At 42.3% G+C, this 17,273-nt stretch overlaps 1 protein-coding gene across 4 annotated transcripts in view; it reads left to right on the forward strand.

Moving 5' to 3' along the window:
- NEXN (nexilin F-actin binding protein) overlaps positions 1 to 17,273 on the forward strand; it is a 127,481-nt gene continuing 110,208 nt past the window's right edge. For all 4 annotated transcript variants that reach the window (XM_030205558.1, XM_030205559.1, XM_030205561.1 and 1 more), the window contains exons 1-2: positions 1 to 371; positions 10,868 to 10,949. In XM_030205558.1, coding sequence (XP_030061418.1) covers positions 10,923 to 10,949 — 27 coding nt within the window. In that variant the 5' untranslated portion in view covers positions 1 to 371; positions 10,868 to 10,922. The remainder of the gene's footprint in view (positions 372 to 10,867; positions 10,950 to 17,273) is intronic.

Consider the following 17,273-nt stretch of genomic DNA (forward strand, 5'->3'; position numbering starts at 1 on the left):
CGGGAGACCAGTTTCTTCTATACTGGCCATGTAGCGCCGATTAAGATAAAAAATAAAACATGACCTGGAGAGTTTAAGAATCCGAAGGGGCGTGGAGGGGGACCGGGAGTGAAGTGTGTGTGTGTGTGTGTTGGAAGTTGGAACAGCTGAAGGCTGCTTTGGGATCGCCTGGAATGCGGTAGCAGACCAGCCAGCAGGACTTTTATGGAAACTCGCAGGCAGCCTGAGACGTAACTGCATCCAAACCGCGTTCAGTCTAATCGCAGAGCGGAGGACTCAAGGCTCGGCACTTAACCGGTTGGGATTATTATTATTATTCTGCATAGCAGACCTCACGGAGTTTACGTTCAAAGGGCACCTGCTTCCACAAGGTGAGGTTCAAACGTCCCTGTTGTTGTAGGACGAGGGGGAGGGGGGTTTGTTTACTTCTTCAGGAAACCTTCTTTCAGGCGACCGTTGCTCGGCTTCAGCGTACGAGGCGCCTCGAGCGCTGAGTGAGGACAGGAGGCGCGCGGGCTCCCTGGGGCAGCTCTCGCTGCCACGTGACTGTCAGGGCGCGCGGCTGGCCGAGGCATCGTTCTCTTTTGCCAGTGCAAATCCAGTTTCTCTGCTCGCTGTGCTGCTTATTATCCCTTTTTCCAGTGTGTTCACTTCTTCTATTGTCTTGCATTTCCTTTTTCCAGTGCTGCTCTACTGCTCCTCTCCCCCCCCCCCCCCATCTCCTGGTCCCCTGCCTCTTATAACAGCTCATCAATCAGCCAGCAGCTCCTGAGTTATTTCCAGACACGTCCAACCTTTTCCCCTTTTCTTGCTTCTGTGCACTTTGATTTCCAAACATAGCAGCCAGCTCTAAAGGTGTGCCAAATGCCAATGGGTCGCTGAACACCCCCAATATCGCCTTCATTGTGTCCTGGGTGGGAGTTGTATTTGGGTTGGCACCCACACCCCCAACTATTTGGAAATGTTTCCAGTCTCCAGAGTTCTCCGGGCTGGAGTCAGAGCAGAACTGGTGGCGTTCGTGTTAGTCCTCCACTCCAGAAATGACAGTCACATATGCCACCGTTTTCATTTAGTTTTATTTGAGCAGTGCGACTGTGGCCCAGGCTTACAGGAATTCAAAAACTTTTCTCCTTTTTTCAGTGAATGTTACTGCAGTTTCTCGACAGTCCTACAATATTTGGGAAATTCTGGGTCCTTTACTACGTAGAAAGATCTAAATTAGAGCTGAGGAGATATATAGCAGATCTTAAAAAAAAAAAAAAAAAAAGCCAACTATCTAAAATCAAGAGCGCTTTTTTCCAGAACCATGTCACATACAAATATATCCATTTTATGACACACAAATTTCTCCCAACTGGCTGACAGGTTCCTCATGGTCTATAGTTCACGTCTACTTATTTCAAGGAGGTGGTGTCCGATCCTGTCGTAGCTGCATCATTGCGAGATTATGCGCCGATTAACATCAGCCTGCAACCACATCTACTATGCTCAAATTATCACTTTGTAATGGAAAAAGTCAGGACTAGACTGAACCGCACCTTGGTGCCAGAACCTAAGACAGAGACGGAGTGAGGGACCTATGGAACTGGATTTCAGACTTTTGTTTTCACCTATCAAACTTTGCAGCAGGATAGACTACTGAATCAAGTAAGCAAAGGAAGTGGAATTTGGGGGGGGGGGGGGGGGGGGGGGGGTACTAGGATCATTGCTTTACCAATATTTTACCTAACACAACCTCAGTAAAAATGGTATTCAGCTGGCCCTGAATTTATTTTTAGAAGTAAGAGTGGTAGTAATATTGCCATCTGATGTTTCTTTTGCTGAACAAAAATATATTTCTAGAAAGGAAAGGGAGGTAATTAAGAAACAATTTTGAATAAACTAGAAGGCATGGATGTTAATGAAAAAAATATTTCTACTATAAAAATAACAAATCTAAATTGGTCTTTTGAACACAATCCAGAAATTTTCTGCCATGAAGTAAAGTACTTTTTATGCTATCACATTTCTTAGGGGGTCCTTTTTCCTAAAGTGCAGTAAGTTTTTTCCACTTCCCATGCTTTATCAGCAAATATTAACACATGGTAATATTTGTGGGGCAATTGTTGGGGGTGAACTCAGCATGTCCGCTGCAGTTTCCACACAAAGAAGTTCTTTACTGTACATTATGGTTATTTGCAATTAGTGCAGATGCATTTAAGTCCTTCCTGTAGAAGAGCTGGTAAGTATGCCTAATCTAACTGCACAAGTGACAGCCTGTGGTAAAAACTGTGCGTTAACTACAAGTGCAGTCCATGCCCATAACCAACCTGGTTCCCACCTCCTAACACGGTTTGGAGTTAACACACAAATTAGTGTGCACAGTCATGCCAGTGTGGTAATAACATATGCTAATGCACATAGGGCAGGATCCCTAACAGATTTAGTGTGTGCTAAATGATAAGACGTCTATAGAAATATAATGGGCATCTTATGATTTAGCGCATGCTAAATCCATAGCACACCTTAGTAAAAGGACCCCATAGTTATTGCCTAATATTTAATTCTAAAATACGGACTTTGTAAAACAATTTTTGAATAGTTTTCCACAAATGCGCATGCATTTAAACAACATAACATCAAGTATTCATATTCTTAGGTCCTGAATCATTCTTTTCAGTGCTAAGAAACATTGAAACATGACGGCAGATAAAGGCCAAATGACCCATCCAGTCTGCCCATCCTCTGTAACCCCCAATTCTACCTGTTCCTAAGCGATCCCACATGCTTATTCTATGCCTTTTGAAATTCTGGAACAGTCCTCGACTCCACCGCCTCCATCACCCTTTCTGTGAAATAATACTTCCTTAGGTTATTCCTAAGCCTATTGCCTCTTAACTTTGTCATATGCCCCCTCATTTCAGAGCTCTCCTTCATTTGGAAAAGGCTCTCTTCCTGTACATAAATGCCCTTGAGATATTTAAATGTTTCTATCATGTCTCCTCTCTCCCTCCTCTCTTCCAGCATATACATGTTGAGGTTCATAATCCTGTCCCTATAATTTTTGCATTCAAGACCGCTTACTAATTTCGTAGCTGCCCTCTGGACCGACTCCATCCTATTTATATCTTTCCGTAGGTGAGGTCTCCAGAACTGCATGCAGTACTCCAAATGGGGCCTCACCAGAGACTTATACAACGGCACTATCACCTCCTTTTTTCCTGCTGGTCATGCCTCTCTTTATGCACCCTTCTGGCTTTGGCCGTCACTTTTTCTACCTGTTTGAAAGCTTTAAGGTCATCAGACACAATCACCCCCAAGTCCCGCTCTTCCTTTGCACACTGAAGCACTTCACTCCCTATATAGTGTACCGTTCCCTCGGATTTTTGCGACCCAAGTGCATGACCCTGCATTTTTTGGGATTAAACTTTAGTTGCCAAATATCGGTCCATTCCTCTAGCTTTGCTAGGTCCTTCCTCATGTCATTCACACCCTTCAGGGTGTCCACCCTGTTGCAGAGTTTAGTATCATCCGTAAAGAGGCAACCCTTACCAGACAGCCCTTCCGCAATATCGCTAACAAAGACGTTAAAAAGAGCCAGCCCTAGAACATGGGGTCACAGATAGTGCTGCCCATTGTTCATATATTTTTAATTAGAACAAATAATTATTATAGAGGTACTATTAAAAATGTTTTTCTTCTTGGCTTCTAAAACACAAATCCCCTGTTTACTAAGCCGTGCTAGAGGCTGTCGCATGGCAACGCCGACACAGCCCATTCAAAGTGAATGGGCTGTGTCGGCCTCAGCGCATGGTAGCGGCTAACATGGCTTAGTAAACAGGGGAGCAAACTTTCCTTGGTACAAATCACATTGGGTTCATATTTATGAAGGAAGGTAATAAATATAAATGGAAATTGAAATGCAAATGCAAACAATTCTGATAAAGCACAAGTTCATAGAACATTCAACAATGGGCTCCTAAAATAAACATAGGACATGCATTATTTTAATGGGTTGATGGGGGGTTTTATTCTGAGTAGGGACCTGATAATCATCACTTACGTCTCTGCCAAGCATTACTGATTTAATTTTTCATCACCAACAACATTAGAATGTAACTTTCCAGCAGTTGTTTTCTTTTTATTGCTAGAACAGTGCCTGGGGGAGGGGAATGGAGAAATGCTATATATAGAAAGCAAAACATAGATGTACACTCATTGTGGATAAGCTATAAAAAGAGTATTTTGTGAGGAACAGCTAATTTTTTTAAATATGAAATTGTGTGGGCCAGTATCTGGCAGCAGCTCCTTATTGGTGCAAATCAACTAAGCTATGTAGATCAAAAGGTAATTGATAGTTCTATATCTAATTATTAGGATTACAAATATGTTATGGTAATTTGAAATTAGATATTTTGTAGAGTTGTACTGTAGGAATCTGGCTTGGTAGTAAATTTGTACGTCTTGATCCACAAATCCAAAATGACAATGCGTGTAGTTCCAATATTACAAAAGTCCTATGCAGATTAAAATCTCATCTTCAAATGTTTCCGGTAATTAAAAACACTGATGTGTAAAATTATATGCAATTAAATTCATTATAAGAGTAATGAGCAAGCAGAGGGAGAACTGAGTGTATAATATGAAGCTCAGGGCACATAACCCCTTGAATTGTCATCAACCCGAATAGGACTAGATTCTATACATGACACCTGAAAAATGCGCATGGAAAAAAAGTAGACCTAGGTGTAGTCTCTAAAGTATGCCTACATTTAGGCATACTTTAGAGAATAGGCCTAAATTTCCGAGCACCCATCCGCATGACTAAATTTAGTTGCAGGTAGTTACTCGGACTGGGTGTATTCTATAACAATGTACATAGATTTGAGAAACGCTGATGACCAACCCATTCCATGCCCATGGCCATGCCCCCTTTTCAACTATACAACATAGAATTTACACGCATCATGTTGCAGAATTCACTTAGTTCTGCACGTAAATTCTAATTCCAATTAGTCTCAATAATTGCTTAAGTGGCAATTATCAGTGCTGACCGGTTTGTTAACTAATTAAGTTGCATGCAAAAATGCAGACTATGACCAGATTTGTGTGTGCAATGTAAGTTGTGCTATATAGAATCTGGGGGATAATGCTTACCAAAGAGGGCATTATTCCTTACTTATACAATTAAAAAAAATATATATTGCTTTCTTCAAGCAACTTCTGAAAATACAACATACCAAAGTTATAAAGGTATTACAGAGGCCAAAGTCAGATAAACAACATAAAATGTGAAAATAAGAGTCTCTAGTTGCTGTATCAAAGATTTCCTATGTTCAGATCTGTTATGATGGAATTATCTATTTGTAAGACATTTATCTGGCCAATATTCAGCTGGCAGCGATTAGCATTTCTTAAAAACATTGTCACCAAATTAATAGATATTTAATGCTAGGCCATGTGTGGGTACTATCCTTGAATAGCTGGGTGTGAGCAGACTGCTAGTAGCCACCGAAACTTATGTGGGTTCTGGCTGAATAGCTGCTGGGACTATCATAAGTTGCATCCACAGATCTGGAAGCACATTGCTCCTCCTCCCACCTCCCAAAGCAGCTCCAAAACCCCCTTCTGACCCCTTTGAAGGCACTCTACCTTCCCTCCCTCTCTGAACCCCAGAAGGTCCCCTCAGGCCTACTTACCATCCCTGGTGGTCGAGTGGTCCTTGGGGCAGGAGCAAACCCAACTCACTCCTGCCCCTCTCAGTTCCTCCATGAAAATGGTCCTTGTGACCTCTAGCGGTAGTCTCACAGGTCTACAGCTAGTACCATGAGACTACCACTAGAAGTTGCAGTGGATATTTTCAAGGAGAAGCCAAGAGGGGCAGGAGCGAATAAGGTTTACTTCTGCCCCAAGGACCACTAGACCACCAGGGACTATAAGTAGACACAAGGGAATGTTCTGCAGGTTGGAGGGGGGGGGGGGGGGGCGATAGGGTGGATGAGAGCTACTTTGGGGACAGGGAGATCAGAACCACTTCAGGGGGTGGGGTGGGATCAGAAGCGTTCCGGAAGGCAGGAGGAAGAGCGATGAGCCTTGTCCCAAGCTATGTGGGTGCTGTTTGATATTCAGTGCTGGCACACACGCTAAGTATCCAACATTACGACTGCTTTGTATGCGATCCTGTTTGGTCACTGCCCAGATAATTGCTGCTGAATATCTGTGACCAGCCCACTGAGCGCGATTTAAGTGGGCCTGCTTAAATCGCTCTGAGAATCAACCGGTTATAAGTTCAAGGAGGAGTATGGTCTCTTCTTTTGTGACTTAAGTATCGTTATTGAATTTCAATATATAAAAAGCAAAGTATAGCAACAATAATAATAAAAGATAAAAGGAGATTTGGCAGAACTTCCATGAAATTAACCATGCTATCAGAAATAAGAGAAAAATAATTTGATTTAGATAGATACAGAGCAAAACAAAACAATTATTATATTTAAATATTAACATTTCAAATAAAGTTCCAACTATATTGTTCAATGGGCTTCCAGCTTTGACATATCTATTTGTAAGACGATGCGAAAGTCATTTCATATTTCTATATTTGAAGAACTGACTGCAACCAAAAATGGACATTAAGAAAACGTGCCAATATTGCTTTTTGTGCAGTGGATAGAAGTATATCAATCAGTATAGCATGATTTGATGAAAGTGAAATCTTAGGATTACTCACTTTGATTATTATTATACAATAGAAAATTTCAAAATCAAACTGAAAGATATTGGAGATGATTTTCCGGATGTCTCGCCAAAATGCAAAAGCATATGAGCCAAAGTCCCTTGTTCCATTTTACAGGGCCAGCAAAACGAGCAGATGAGCTGGGTTCACTGTTTTGTGGTTACAGAAATACTAAGGTTGGAAGCTTACGTACAACAATTGATGCAGGAGATATTTCCTTTGCTATGTTGAAACTGATCTAGTATAACACATGACTTGCTTTATCTGTAGATATGTGTAGGGGCTGGTTTTTTTTTTAATAATAAGAGAAAAACAATTAACCAGATCTCTAGTTAAAGACCATCTAAATGGTTCCCTTAAGAAACTAGTACACATGCATCCTTTGGCAGGCTGGTAGGTGTTGCAGTTTTCTTCCATCTGTTTCCTGCCTCCCAGTGCTTGTTGAGAACTTTCTTATTAGCTTCCTCAGACACTGTCAATTAATGGAACAGAAGGCAAAATTATAGTTGTATTCTAGTGACTTTCTCATGACCTTTAATTATATTTATATGGATAAATTCTCTACAACAGGATAGATACTTTTCTCTAAACATGCATTTGTCTTTGAACTTATTGCAGAACACCACACTTACAGGGTCATTCTTAAGAGATGTTTATAACAAGGTTAAGGCATTTTGTGCGATTTTGTCCTGTATATTTATTAAAACAGTTTATAATAAACACAGAGGCACCCTGGAGACAGGAGAATGGTAACAAAACAGCAGTTCAACCCAAAAGAGCAGTGGCTTTGTGCTTCCCAGAAGACACTAGGACAACCTGCAAAGAGTAGTTTACACTCATAGATAGCAGTGGTGCAACAGCACTGGGCTTCCAAGAAGACACTAGGATAATCTCACAGAACAGTGATTGCAGTCATAAACAGCAGTAATCAGGGGCTCTGCCCGGATACCCACCGCACACTACAGCCCTCCTCGGTCCTACCTTTAAAGGCGCACTACTGGTGATCTAGTGGCCTCTGTAGTGGGGGAGAGGGGAGAGGGAAAATGTTTGTTCCTGCCCATTGTGCTGCTGCTGCTGCTGCTATTCCCCCTGTCCGGCACCACTGTACTTTAAAAACGGCAGCCAAAACTCCCTGCGGAAGTCACACGAGACTGTCGAGACTCACAAGACTACTGTGAGAAGTCTCGGCTGCCATTTTGAAAACACAGCGGTGCCAGCAGGCAGGGTAATAGCGGCAGTGCAGCGGGCAGGAAAGAACATGTTCCCTCCCTGCAGAGACCACCAAGGCCCTTCAGGTAGGACCAGGGCAGCGTGGGAGACAGTTGCAGTGGTAGGGGGTATGTCAGGCAGTGGCCGGGTGGGGGGCCCAGACTACCCTCAGTCCTCCCCCAGCAATAATGCAACAGCAATGGGCTTCCAAAAAGACACTGGGATACCCTACACAGTGCAGTGATTGTTTATGGTTTACGGCAGTGGTTTTCATTAATTTTTAAGCTGTGACCACTTTGGATTCTAATGAACTGAAGGAGAGCTACCAAATATCTTCCCATGTGAGGCCACAATATTGCTGACCAGTGTGTATGAATGACATCCATCCCCACCAGCCCACCTTCAAACTTCATTGATGGGTATCCTCAAGGTTGAACATAACATAAGAATAGCCATACTGGGTTGGACCAATGGTCTATCTAGCCCAGTATCCTGCTTCCAACAGTGGTCAGTCCAGGTCACAAGTACCTGGCAGAATCCTAAATAGTAACAACATTCCATGCTATCAATCCCAGGGACAACAACGGCTTCCCCATGTCTATATCAGTAGCAGACTATGGACTTGTCTGAATCTTTTTTTTAAACCCAGATAAGCCAACCGCTGCTACCACATCTTCTGAGCTTAATTATTCGTCGAGTGAAAAAATATTTCCTCCTATTCGTTTTAAAAGTATCACCGTGTAACTTCATTGAGTGTCCCCTAGTCTTAGTATTTTATGAAAGAATATGGGGCACCTGTGAGGTACTGTCCAAGTCAGGCCTTACTTTGAAGTAATTGTAACAAAATAACATAGAGGGGCATAATCAAACGGGGCGCCCAAGTTTTCCTGAGGATGTCCTCGCAGGACGTCCTCGCGAAGGGGCGGGGAAACCCGTATTATCGAAACAAGATGGGCGTCCATTTTTTGTTTCGATAATATGGTCGGGGATGCCCAAATCTCAACATTTAGGTTGACCCTTAGAGATAGTCGTCCTTAGAGGTGGTCGTCCCCAGTTTTCGGCGATAATGGAAACTGAGGACGCCCATCTCAGAAACGACCAAATGCAAGCCCTTTGGTCGTGGGAGGAGCCAGCATTCATAGTGCACTGGTCCCCCTGACATGCCAGGACACCAACCAGGCACCCTAGGGGGCACTGCAGTGGACTTCAGAAAAAGCTCCCAGGTGCATAGCTCCCTTACCTTGGGTGATGAGCCACCCAAACTCCCCCCCAAACCCACTCCCCACAACTGTAACCACTACCATAGCCCTTAGGGATGAAGGTGGGCACCTAGATGTGGGTACAGTGGATTTGTGGTGGGTTTTGGAGGGCTCACATTTACCACCACAAGTGTAACAGGTAGGGGGGGATGGGCCTGGGTCCGCCTGCCTGAAGTGCACTGCAGTACCCACTAAAACTGCTCAATGGACCTGTATACTGCTGTCATGGAGCTGGGTATGATATTTGAGGCTGGCATAGAGGCAGGAAAAAATATTTTAAATTTTGTTTTTTTTTAGGGTGGGAGGGGGTTAGTGACCACTGGGGGAGTAAGGGGAGGTCATCCCTGATTCCCTCCAGTGGTCATCTGGTCATTTAGGGCACATTTTTGTGGCTTGGTCATTAAAAAAAAGGACCAAGTAAAGTCATCCAAGTGCTCTTCAGGGATGGCTTTCTTTTTTCCATTATTGGTTGAGGACACCCATGTGTTAGGCACGCCCCAGTCCCGCCTTCGCTATGCTTCCAACATGCCCCCATGAACTTTGGTCATCCCTGCGACGGAAAGCAGTTGAGGACGCCCAAAATCGGCTTTCGATTATGTCGATTTGGGCGACCCTGGGAAAAGGGTGCCCATCTCCCGATTTGTGTTGAAAGATGGGCACCCTTCTCTTTTGAAAATAAGCCTGATAGTAACATAATAAGTGACAGCAGATAAAGACCTAAATGGTCCATCCAGTCTGCCAGTCACGCTTATCAATTCATAATTAAATCAACATTGAACATGGTATTATATACTTGATCGTGGTCTTTCTTCAGTGCTTCTGGGACATAGATCGTAGAAGTTCACCCGGCTCTGTCCTTATGTTCCAACTATTGGAGTTGCCGTTAAAACCCACTCCAGCCTATCCGAATCTCTCTTGTCATTTGCGGGACTCAGGCTGTAAAAGTCTGCCAAGCACTGTCCTCAGTTCCATCTACTGAAGTTGCCGTTGAAACCCTTTCTAGCCCATCCTAAACTGGATTACCATATACAGAACACAGACCTACAAAGTCTGCCCGGCACTGGCTTTAGTTCTTCAAAGCCGAAGTCGCCATCCAAGCGTCACTCACACATCCGCACAAATGCAGCCATTGATGAGTGAATTGGTATAAAAGGGTGTCACACTGCAGTTTTCAGAGAGACAGAGTATAGGGATGACTTAGGAAAGATGGGAGGTGAGATATTACAATGCTTGAGGTGCTAGTGTTGAATTTGTTCCCCTTCCCATTGTAATATAACCTCCCTACACCCTGCTCCCAAATAAAACAGGCAAGCTATGCTTAGGAGACAGTGATCCCATTGGTATGTTACTCCAGGCATTATAGCTTGATATAACGACATCATCAGCAGGAATTTTGAATTACCATTCCTGCATTATTGCTGATTAGTATATACAGAATTCCTTTATTTGTATCATCTTCAACCACTTATTTGTTGATATTTTGGGATTTAAAGTGAATGTTACATTTAGCATCATTTATACCAACATCTTTAGCCGTCAATTATTTTGCTTGGCTCCAGCTGCATGTATTGGAACTTTACACCAAACTTTTGACTGAAGTCTTTTATAATAAGGTAAACAAATTATAATAAGGTAAGCAAATGTCAGTCAGTCCTCTAATCTTATTAAATCAAATTTCATCTAGGTGCAAGTTGAAACCCCGATCAAAAGACGACATCGGTAAGGCAAGATCAGAGACCATGAATGACGTTGCCCAAAAGACTGAGGTATGTGTTCATAGTTTTTTGAATTCCTAGCTCCTGATTTCTAAAACGATTGGCTTAAAAAATTAGATGCTGAAAGTAATAGTTTTGTTGTTACACATTTCAGTGACAAAACCGACTGAAACATCGTTATCAAAATAATAGCTGGTGGCTAATAAGATGGCTGAATTTAAGTTGTACTGTTACATGAAGAACATTTTGGCTACAAATTGATTGCTTTGTGCTCACTAGTAGGACAAAATGTGGGTTCATTAGGACTGTTTAATTATGAGGCTCCTAAGTGACCAGCCAAAGATCTGTAATATGGTTGGAACCTTGCTAATTGATTCCACTTTCACCTCTCTCTGTGTGTGTCTGTCTGTCTGTAAGAGTCAAGTAACTGGTCGTTCTGAGGACCAACCTTGCCAGGATTGAAAAGTGTGATGCAGAAAGGAACCCAAGAAATAGCTTTTGAATTCCTGCAATTTTCAACTAACTGGACATAACTGGAAAGAGAATTACACACTGATGGCAATTTCAGAATGATCAAACTGGCTAAGGATTTAGTCATTTAGGGCTTCTATTACTAAGCCGCGCTAGCAATTCCTACATGGCAAATGAGAGGAAGCCCATAGGAATTGAATGGGCTTCCTTTCATTTGCTGCACCAGGAATCACTAGTGCTGCTTTAGCAAAAGAGGCCCTTAGTCATTTAGATCTGCTCAAAAAAACGGTTGTATTTTCCACTGTGGAACTCAACCTGCAGCTTTAGCAGGAATAACATAACACAGCTAGTTTTGCAACCACATAACATGTGATCGGTTTTCAAAGAGAAAATAGCAAATTATTTCTCATTACGTTATGAATGTCTCCTCTAGGGTGCACGGCAATCGGCCACCTGAATTCCTACTATCAGGGGTGATGCATGAGTATCACAATTTCACTTGCACAATGTTGGCAAGCTCTGTGGGACTTTAAGAGGATTTGCCTGCCCTGTGCGAAGAATCCACAATATTGCTATACCACTCCTGAGAGCAGGAATGTAGGCGATGGATTCCTGAACACCTTAGAGCAGTCATTCCCAAACCTGGTCCTGGAGGCACCCGCAGCCAGTCAGGTTTTCAGGATATCCACAATTAATATTCATGAGAGAGATTTGCATGCAGTGGAGGCAGTGCTTGCAAATCCCTCTCATGAATTAATGAATGAGTTTAATTATAAAGGGAAATTGGACTTGATATACTGCCTTTCTGTGGTATTTTGCAACTACATTCAAAGCAGTTTACATATATACAGATACTTATTTTGTACCAGGGGCAATGGGGGGTTAAGTGACTTGCCCAGAGTGTGGGGAGGGGATTCTGGCTGCTTGTTAGCCCCTAGTCCTTATTCTGAAGTCTTCCCCACAGGTGGAGAAGTTTCTCTGGCATAAGTACTTGAGGATGTTTGCTGAGAATCTCCTATGGCTCTCCAGCTTCCTATCCTTCCATGACACTCATCTCCCAGGACTGTTATTCTCTAAGCAGTGAGTCAGCTAGTATTTCTGGACTGCCCACTCTAATCTCTACTCTCAAAGTGGATGGTTCTTGCAACATGCTCAGAAGGTTCAATTTTCGTTTGCCATGCCTTTAGCACACAGAAAATATATAACACTAGAAAAGATCTTAGCTACTTTCCAGGGCCATAGCTGGCAGAGCACAGATACGGAGTGTATGTTTCAGATAGGTATATACTAAGCTTTCAGAGAGTTTATGATTGCATCCCTATTGCCACCAACTTGATGAAAGGTGGGCACTTCCTGCTGCTTTAGTACAGGATTCTGCATTCTCTAGCCATAGCACTGTTGCTCCCAGACATTGCGTTTTAGTTTCAAATGATCAGAGGTAATAATTTTTTTATACAGAAATTACTATATTGTCTAGAATACAAACTTATATATTTATGTTGGTCTCTCTATCCAGCAAGTTGCACTGGTCAATGGTTATGCTGTGGCATTTCTGCTATACATTTTTTTTTTTTGGTGGAAAGACTTTGTTGGTTGCTTGTTTTATGTGAATCCATAATTGATTGATTGTATATTGTTCTTTTGATAATCAGTTATCAAGAAATAGGAGAGTTGTAGAGTTTGCAATACATAGATAGGGTTGAGTTGTACTAACTTGTATTATTTCCTGTTGTAGTTCATATTGGTGCTGTCTTTTGTAATCTACAATGGGTCTCCAGAAAATGGCTGAAAATTAAAGTATAATACAAGAACTTATATATATGGTCAAAGTTACCTTTAAGATAGAAGCATGCGTCTCTAAAACCTGGCTGGGCCTAGATCAGCGCTGTATGAAGGGCTGTGCAAAGAGTGATGTTGCATAGGGTGCAAATGTGGAATGGCACAAAAATTTCTCCCTGCCCACTGTCTCTTCTCAGTGGTGGTGGGAAGTGGGCAACTGGGATGCCAATAGGCGAGTCTCACAGGGGGCAACTATAGTTTAATATGTTCCTGGGCAGCATAAACTGAATCATCTTGTGGAGATGCTATGGACAGATTTTTCTAGGAATTCTTTTTAAAGGGGCGGGGAACCTGTCAGTCCACCCTTGACCTTTCTAATGTATTCTCTGGGGCCTAATGCTTAGGTGCCCTGTGTCAGGTAGAAAAGAGACAGCAGCCACAGTCCTGGAGTCAGTACTCGAATAATGCTGACCCAGGAGAGCTGCTTCACAAGCAGAACTTTAGTGAGCCCATAGCTAATATGGCCTAAGCAATAGGTGCTATTTTAGGGAAAGCACTGCGGTCTCTACTGCACTGCCAGAATCACATGTAATTATTATCATCATCTTTGGAAGGATCACTGGTGCACCAGAAAAGCTCAGTCACATTGGCGGCCCTGATGCCCCAGAAGACTACAAATAGGTAGATGTGGTACCTCTCTACAGAAGTGGAAGTAAGGAGGAGGCTGGGAACTACAGGCCAGGTTAGACAAATCTTGGAGGGGAGCAAAGAAATGGGACCACTTCAACAGAGGATAGTGCAGTTTCTGAAATCCAGTAAATTACAGAATCCAAAGCATGATGGGTTTACTAAAGGTAGGTTGCGTCAGATGAATCTTACTAATTTATTTGGCTGGGTGATGAGATAGTTGGATTGGGGAGAGTATTAGATGTACCTTTGACATAATTCTGCATAGACGACTTATTAATCAACTAAGTGCCCTTGGTATAGTTGCTAAAGTGACTGAGTTAGGAACTGGCTGAGTGGGAGGTGACAACAGGCAGTGGTAGATGGAGTTCACTCTTAGGAAAGGGTCATAATCAGTGGTGTGCCACAGGGATCAGTCCTTGGTCTGATTCTTTTAATCATTTTTTTGTAAATATTATTGTAGAAGGGCAATCAAGAATGTTTTCCCTTTTTGCAGCTGATACCAAAATCTGCAACAGGGTAGATGCCTTGGAAGGTGTAGAAAAACATAAGGAGGGATCTAGTAAAGCCCAAGGAATAGACTAGGGAATAGCATATAAGATTTAGTGCTAAAAAATTGCAGAGTCATACATTTGGGCTGCAAACCCAAGAGAGTGGTACAGTATAGGGGGGTGAGGCACTAGTATACACAAAAGAAGAGCAGGATCTGGGAGTGATTGTATCTGATGAACTTAAAATGGTCAGACATGTAGAAAAAGCAATGTCAAAAGACATAGAGAGTGGAATGGCCAGCAGGAAGAAGGAAGTGGTAGTACTTATTCACAAGCCTCTGGTCAGACCTTAGCTGAAATACTGTATGTAATTTTGGAGAACATACTATGAAAAAGATATAAACTGGCTAGAATCAGTCCATAGGATGGCTACCAACATGATCAGTGGTTTTCATCATAAAGCATATGGGGGCAGACACAGCTCTAAAAATGTATACGCTGGAAGAAAAGCAGGACAGGGGAGATATGAGAGAGGCATTTAAATGGAGGTGGGCCTTTTCAATTGACAGTAAGTTCTGGAATGACGGGGTCATATGATGAGGATGAAAGAGACTAGGATCAGGAATAAGCTATGAAAATATTTCATTACAGAAATGGTGAGGTGCTGTATGCAAATATCTGAATTCATAGACGAGCACAGAGAATCTCTAAGGGAAAGGAAGGTTGTAGAACTTAGTGGTTGGGCAGACTGAAATAGGCTGTATGGTCTTCATCTTCCATCGTTCTTCTTTGTTACTAAGCCCTTTTGATACTTTCTTCCCCACACCCTCAGCAGACACAGAAGTGGTTAGAAAATTTTCTACTGATACCCATTGCACTGTTGCATCTGTACTAGCACAAGAAAGTTCAGAAGTTGCAATGCTGGCAAAGATGCTACAGAGCATTGGTCATCAGTAGGAGAGATACTGGCAGCAAACAATGCAGCTGCCACATAGACCAGAGAAGGCCCACATCCTCGGAGACGGGAATATCATACCAGTTTGGGGGCAGGTTAACAATGCTGGGGTTGGGTTGAGGAAGGGGAATAAAAGAGTGTTGGGATTACACAGACTATGGACAGAGGAGAGAATGCATCTTGAACCCGATGGCAGAAAAAAAAAAGGGTAGAATGGGGTCTCCTGGGGAGGGGTAGAATGGAGTGGATTTTGACTAAAGATATGGATAGTACTCTGGGCAGCAGAGCCTGGCTGGAACAGAGAAGTACAACTTTTTCAATTTGTCTAATTTTAGAGGGCAGGAAGAGGGTTGGGAGGAGAGGTTATTCCTTTTCTAACCTATAAATTCTTCATATCAGGGATTACTCAGAGTTAGTGCCTTTGTACTATTCTCTAAGACTGTGCCAACAAACTGAAAAGTAGAGCTAAGCACAACAAATGAAAATTATTTATTAGGAACCTTGTTACTCTGCTAACTGCTGGGGCCTTGTAACCTTGGAGGAAATGTTTTCACCTCACACTTTGGTGCAAGTTGGTGTGTATTTTTTACCCCATATTTTGCCCCATTTTTCAAAGTAAAACATACACGTATACTTTCACTTTGAAAATGATCCCAGGAAGTCTAGCCACATGCACTTGCTGTTTTGTGCAGGTAGCTTTTCTGAGGAAAAAATCTGTGCAGACTTTTGAAAGTTCAAAAGTAAACGCATAAATGCAAAACCCTCTCCACCCCCACCCCCATTTTTTTTTTCACTGCAAGTTGACCAATGCATGCCCATTTCCGTACATAAAATGGTATTTACACTCCCTATGTACAATAAGATTTTGTGTGACGGTTAACATAAGGCAGTAATTTATTTAGAGAAAGGCAAGTGGTCAAATGTTCCAGAGATCAACGTTGGAGATCATGCTGTTATCTCTTCAGAATATTAAAGAAAGAATAAAGTTTAAAACTATAAATACCACTGGCAGAGGATAATACAGAAAAAAACTAATTTAGGTATGTAGAGTCAGGTTGATGAATAGCGCTACACAGAAATAGAGATTTCCTAATAAAGCAGCTGTGGGTTTTTACCACACCTCTCTCACAATTATTATTATTATTTTACAAAAGAATTTCAATTACAAACAAATTGTAAAGGAAACAAGCAGATATGTAAAAGAATACAACAGAAAAAGATAATATAAATCAGGAATTAAAATTCCTACTTGACATTAGACCTCACCAGGGACAAAAGAAGATCAATATACCAAAAGGAAGATGGTCTAAGCACAAGAAATAAGTTACAAGGTATCATGACTAGTCCCAAGCTGAAAATTCTATTAAAGGTCCAGTTAAATTAAGGTTTCGATATTCCAACAGCACCAGCTGGGGGCCCTCCAAAAAGAATAGAAGTTGTGAAGGATCATAAAATACCTGTTTAGCATTATCTAAGGAAACAATACATTTACAGGGGTAATGTAATTGAAACTTTGCTCCCTCTCTCACAAATATAAGAAACATTTGTAAAATCTTAGGTGCCATTTTAACTAAGCTGCGGTAGGCACTAGCACATGCCTACCATGTACCGAAAAGCACTGCCACGGGACATGCTGAGGGGTCCTGTGGCAGTGTGTCCATCGCTGCGCACCAATCCTGTGCTAAAAAGTATAAAATATATTTTTTTAGTATGGGGGGGGGGGGGGGGTTATGGGCAGAGAGTACGCATGCCCTGCACTAATAGTGTAGTGCACTGCCCAATTAGTGTAGTATTAGTGGAGCGGAGTGGAGGAGTGGCCTAGTGGTTAGAGCACCGGTCTTGCAATCCAGAGGTGGTCAGTTCAACTCCGACTGCTGCTCCTTGTGATCTTGGGCAAGTCACTTAACCCTCCATTGCCTCAGGTACAATGTGAGCCCTCCTGGGATAGAGAAATATCCAGTGTACCTGAATGTAACTCACCTTGAGCTACTA

Source organism: Microcaecilia unicolor, chromosome 6 (assembly GCF_901765095.1).
Source record: "Microcaecilia unicolor chromosome 6, aMicUni1.1, whole genome shotgun sequence".
In the NCBI taxonomy this organism is placed as follows: Eukaryota; Metazoa; Chordata; class Amphibia; order Gymnophiona; family Siphonopidae; genus Microcaecilia; species Microcaecilia unicolor.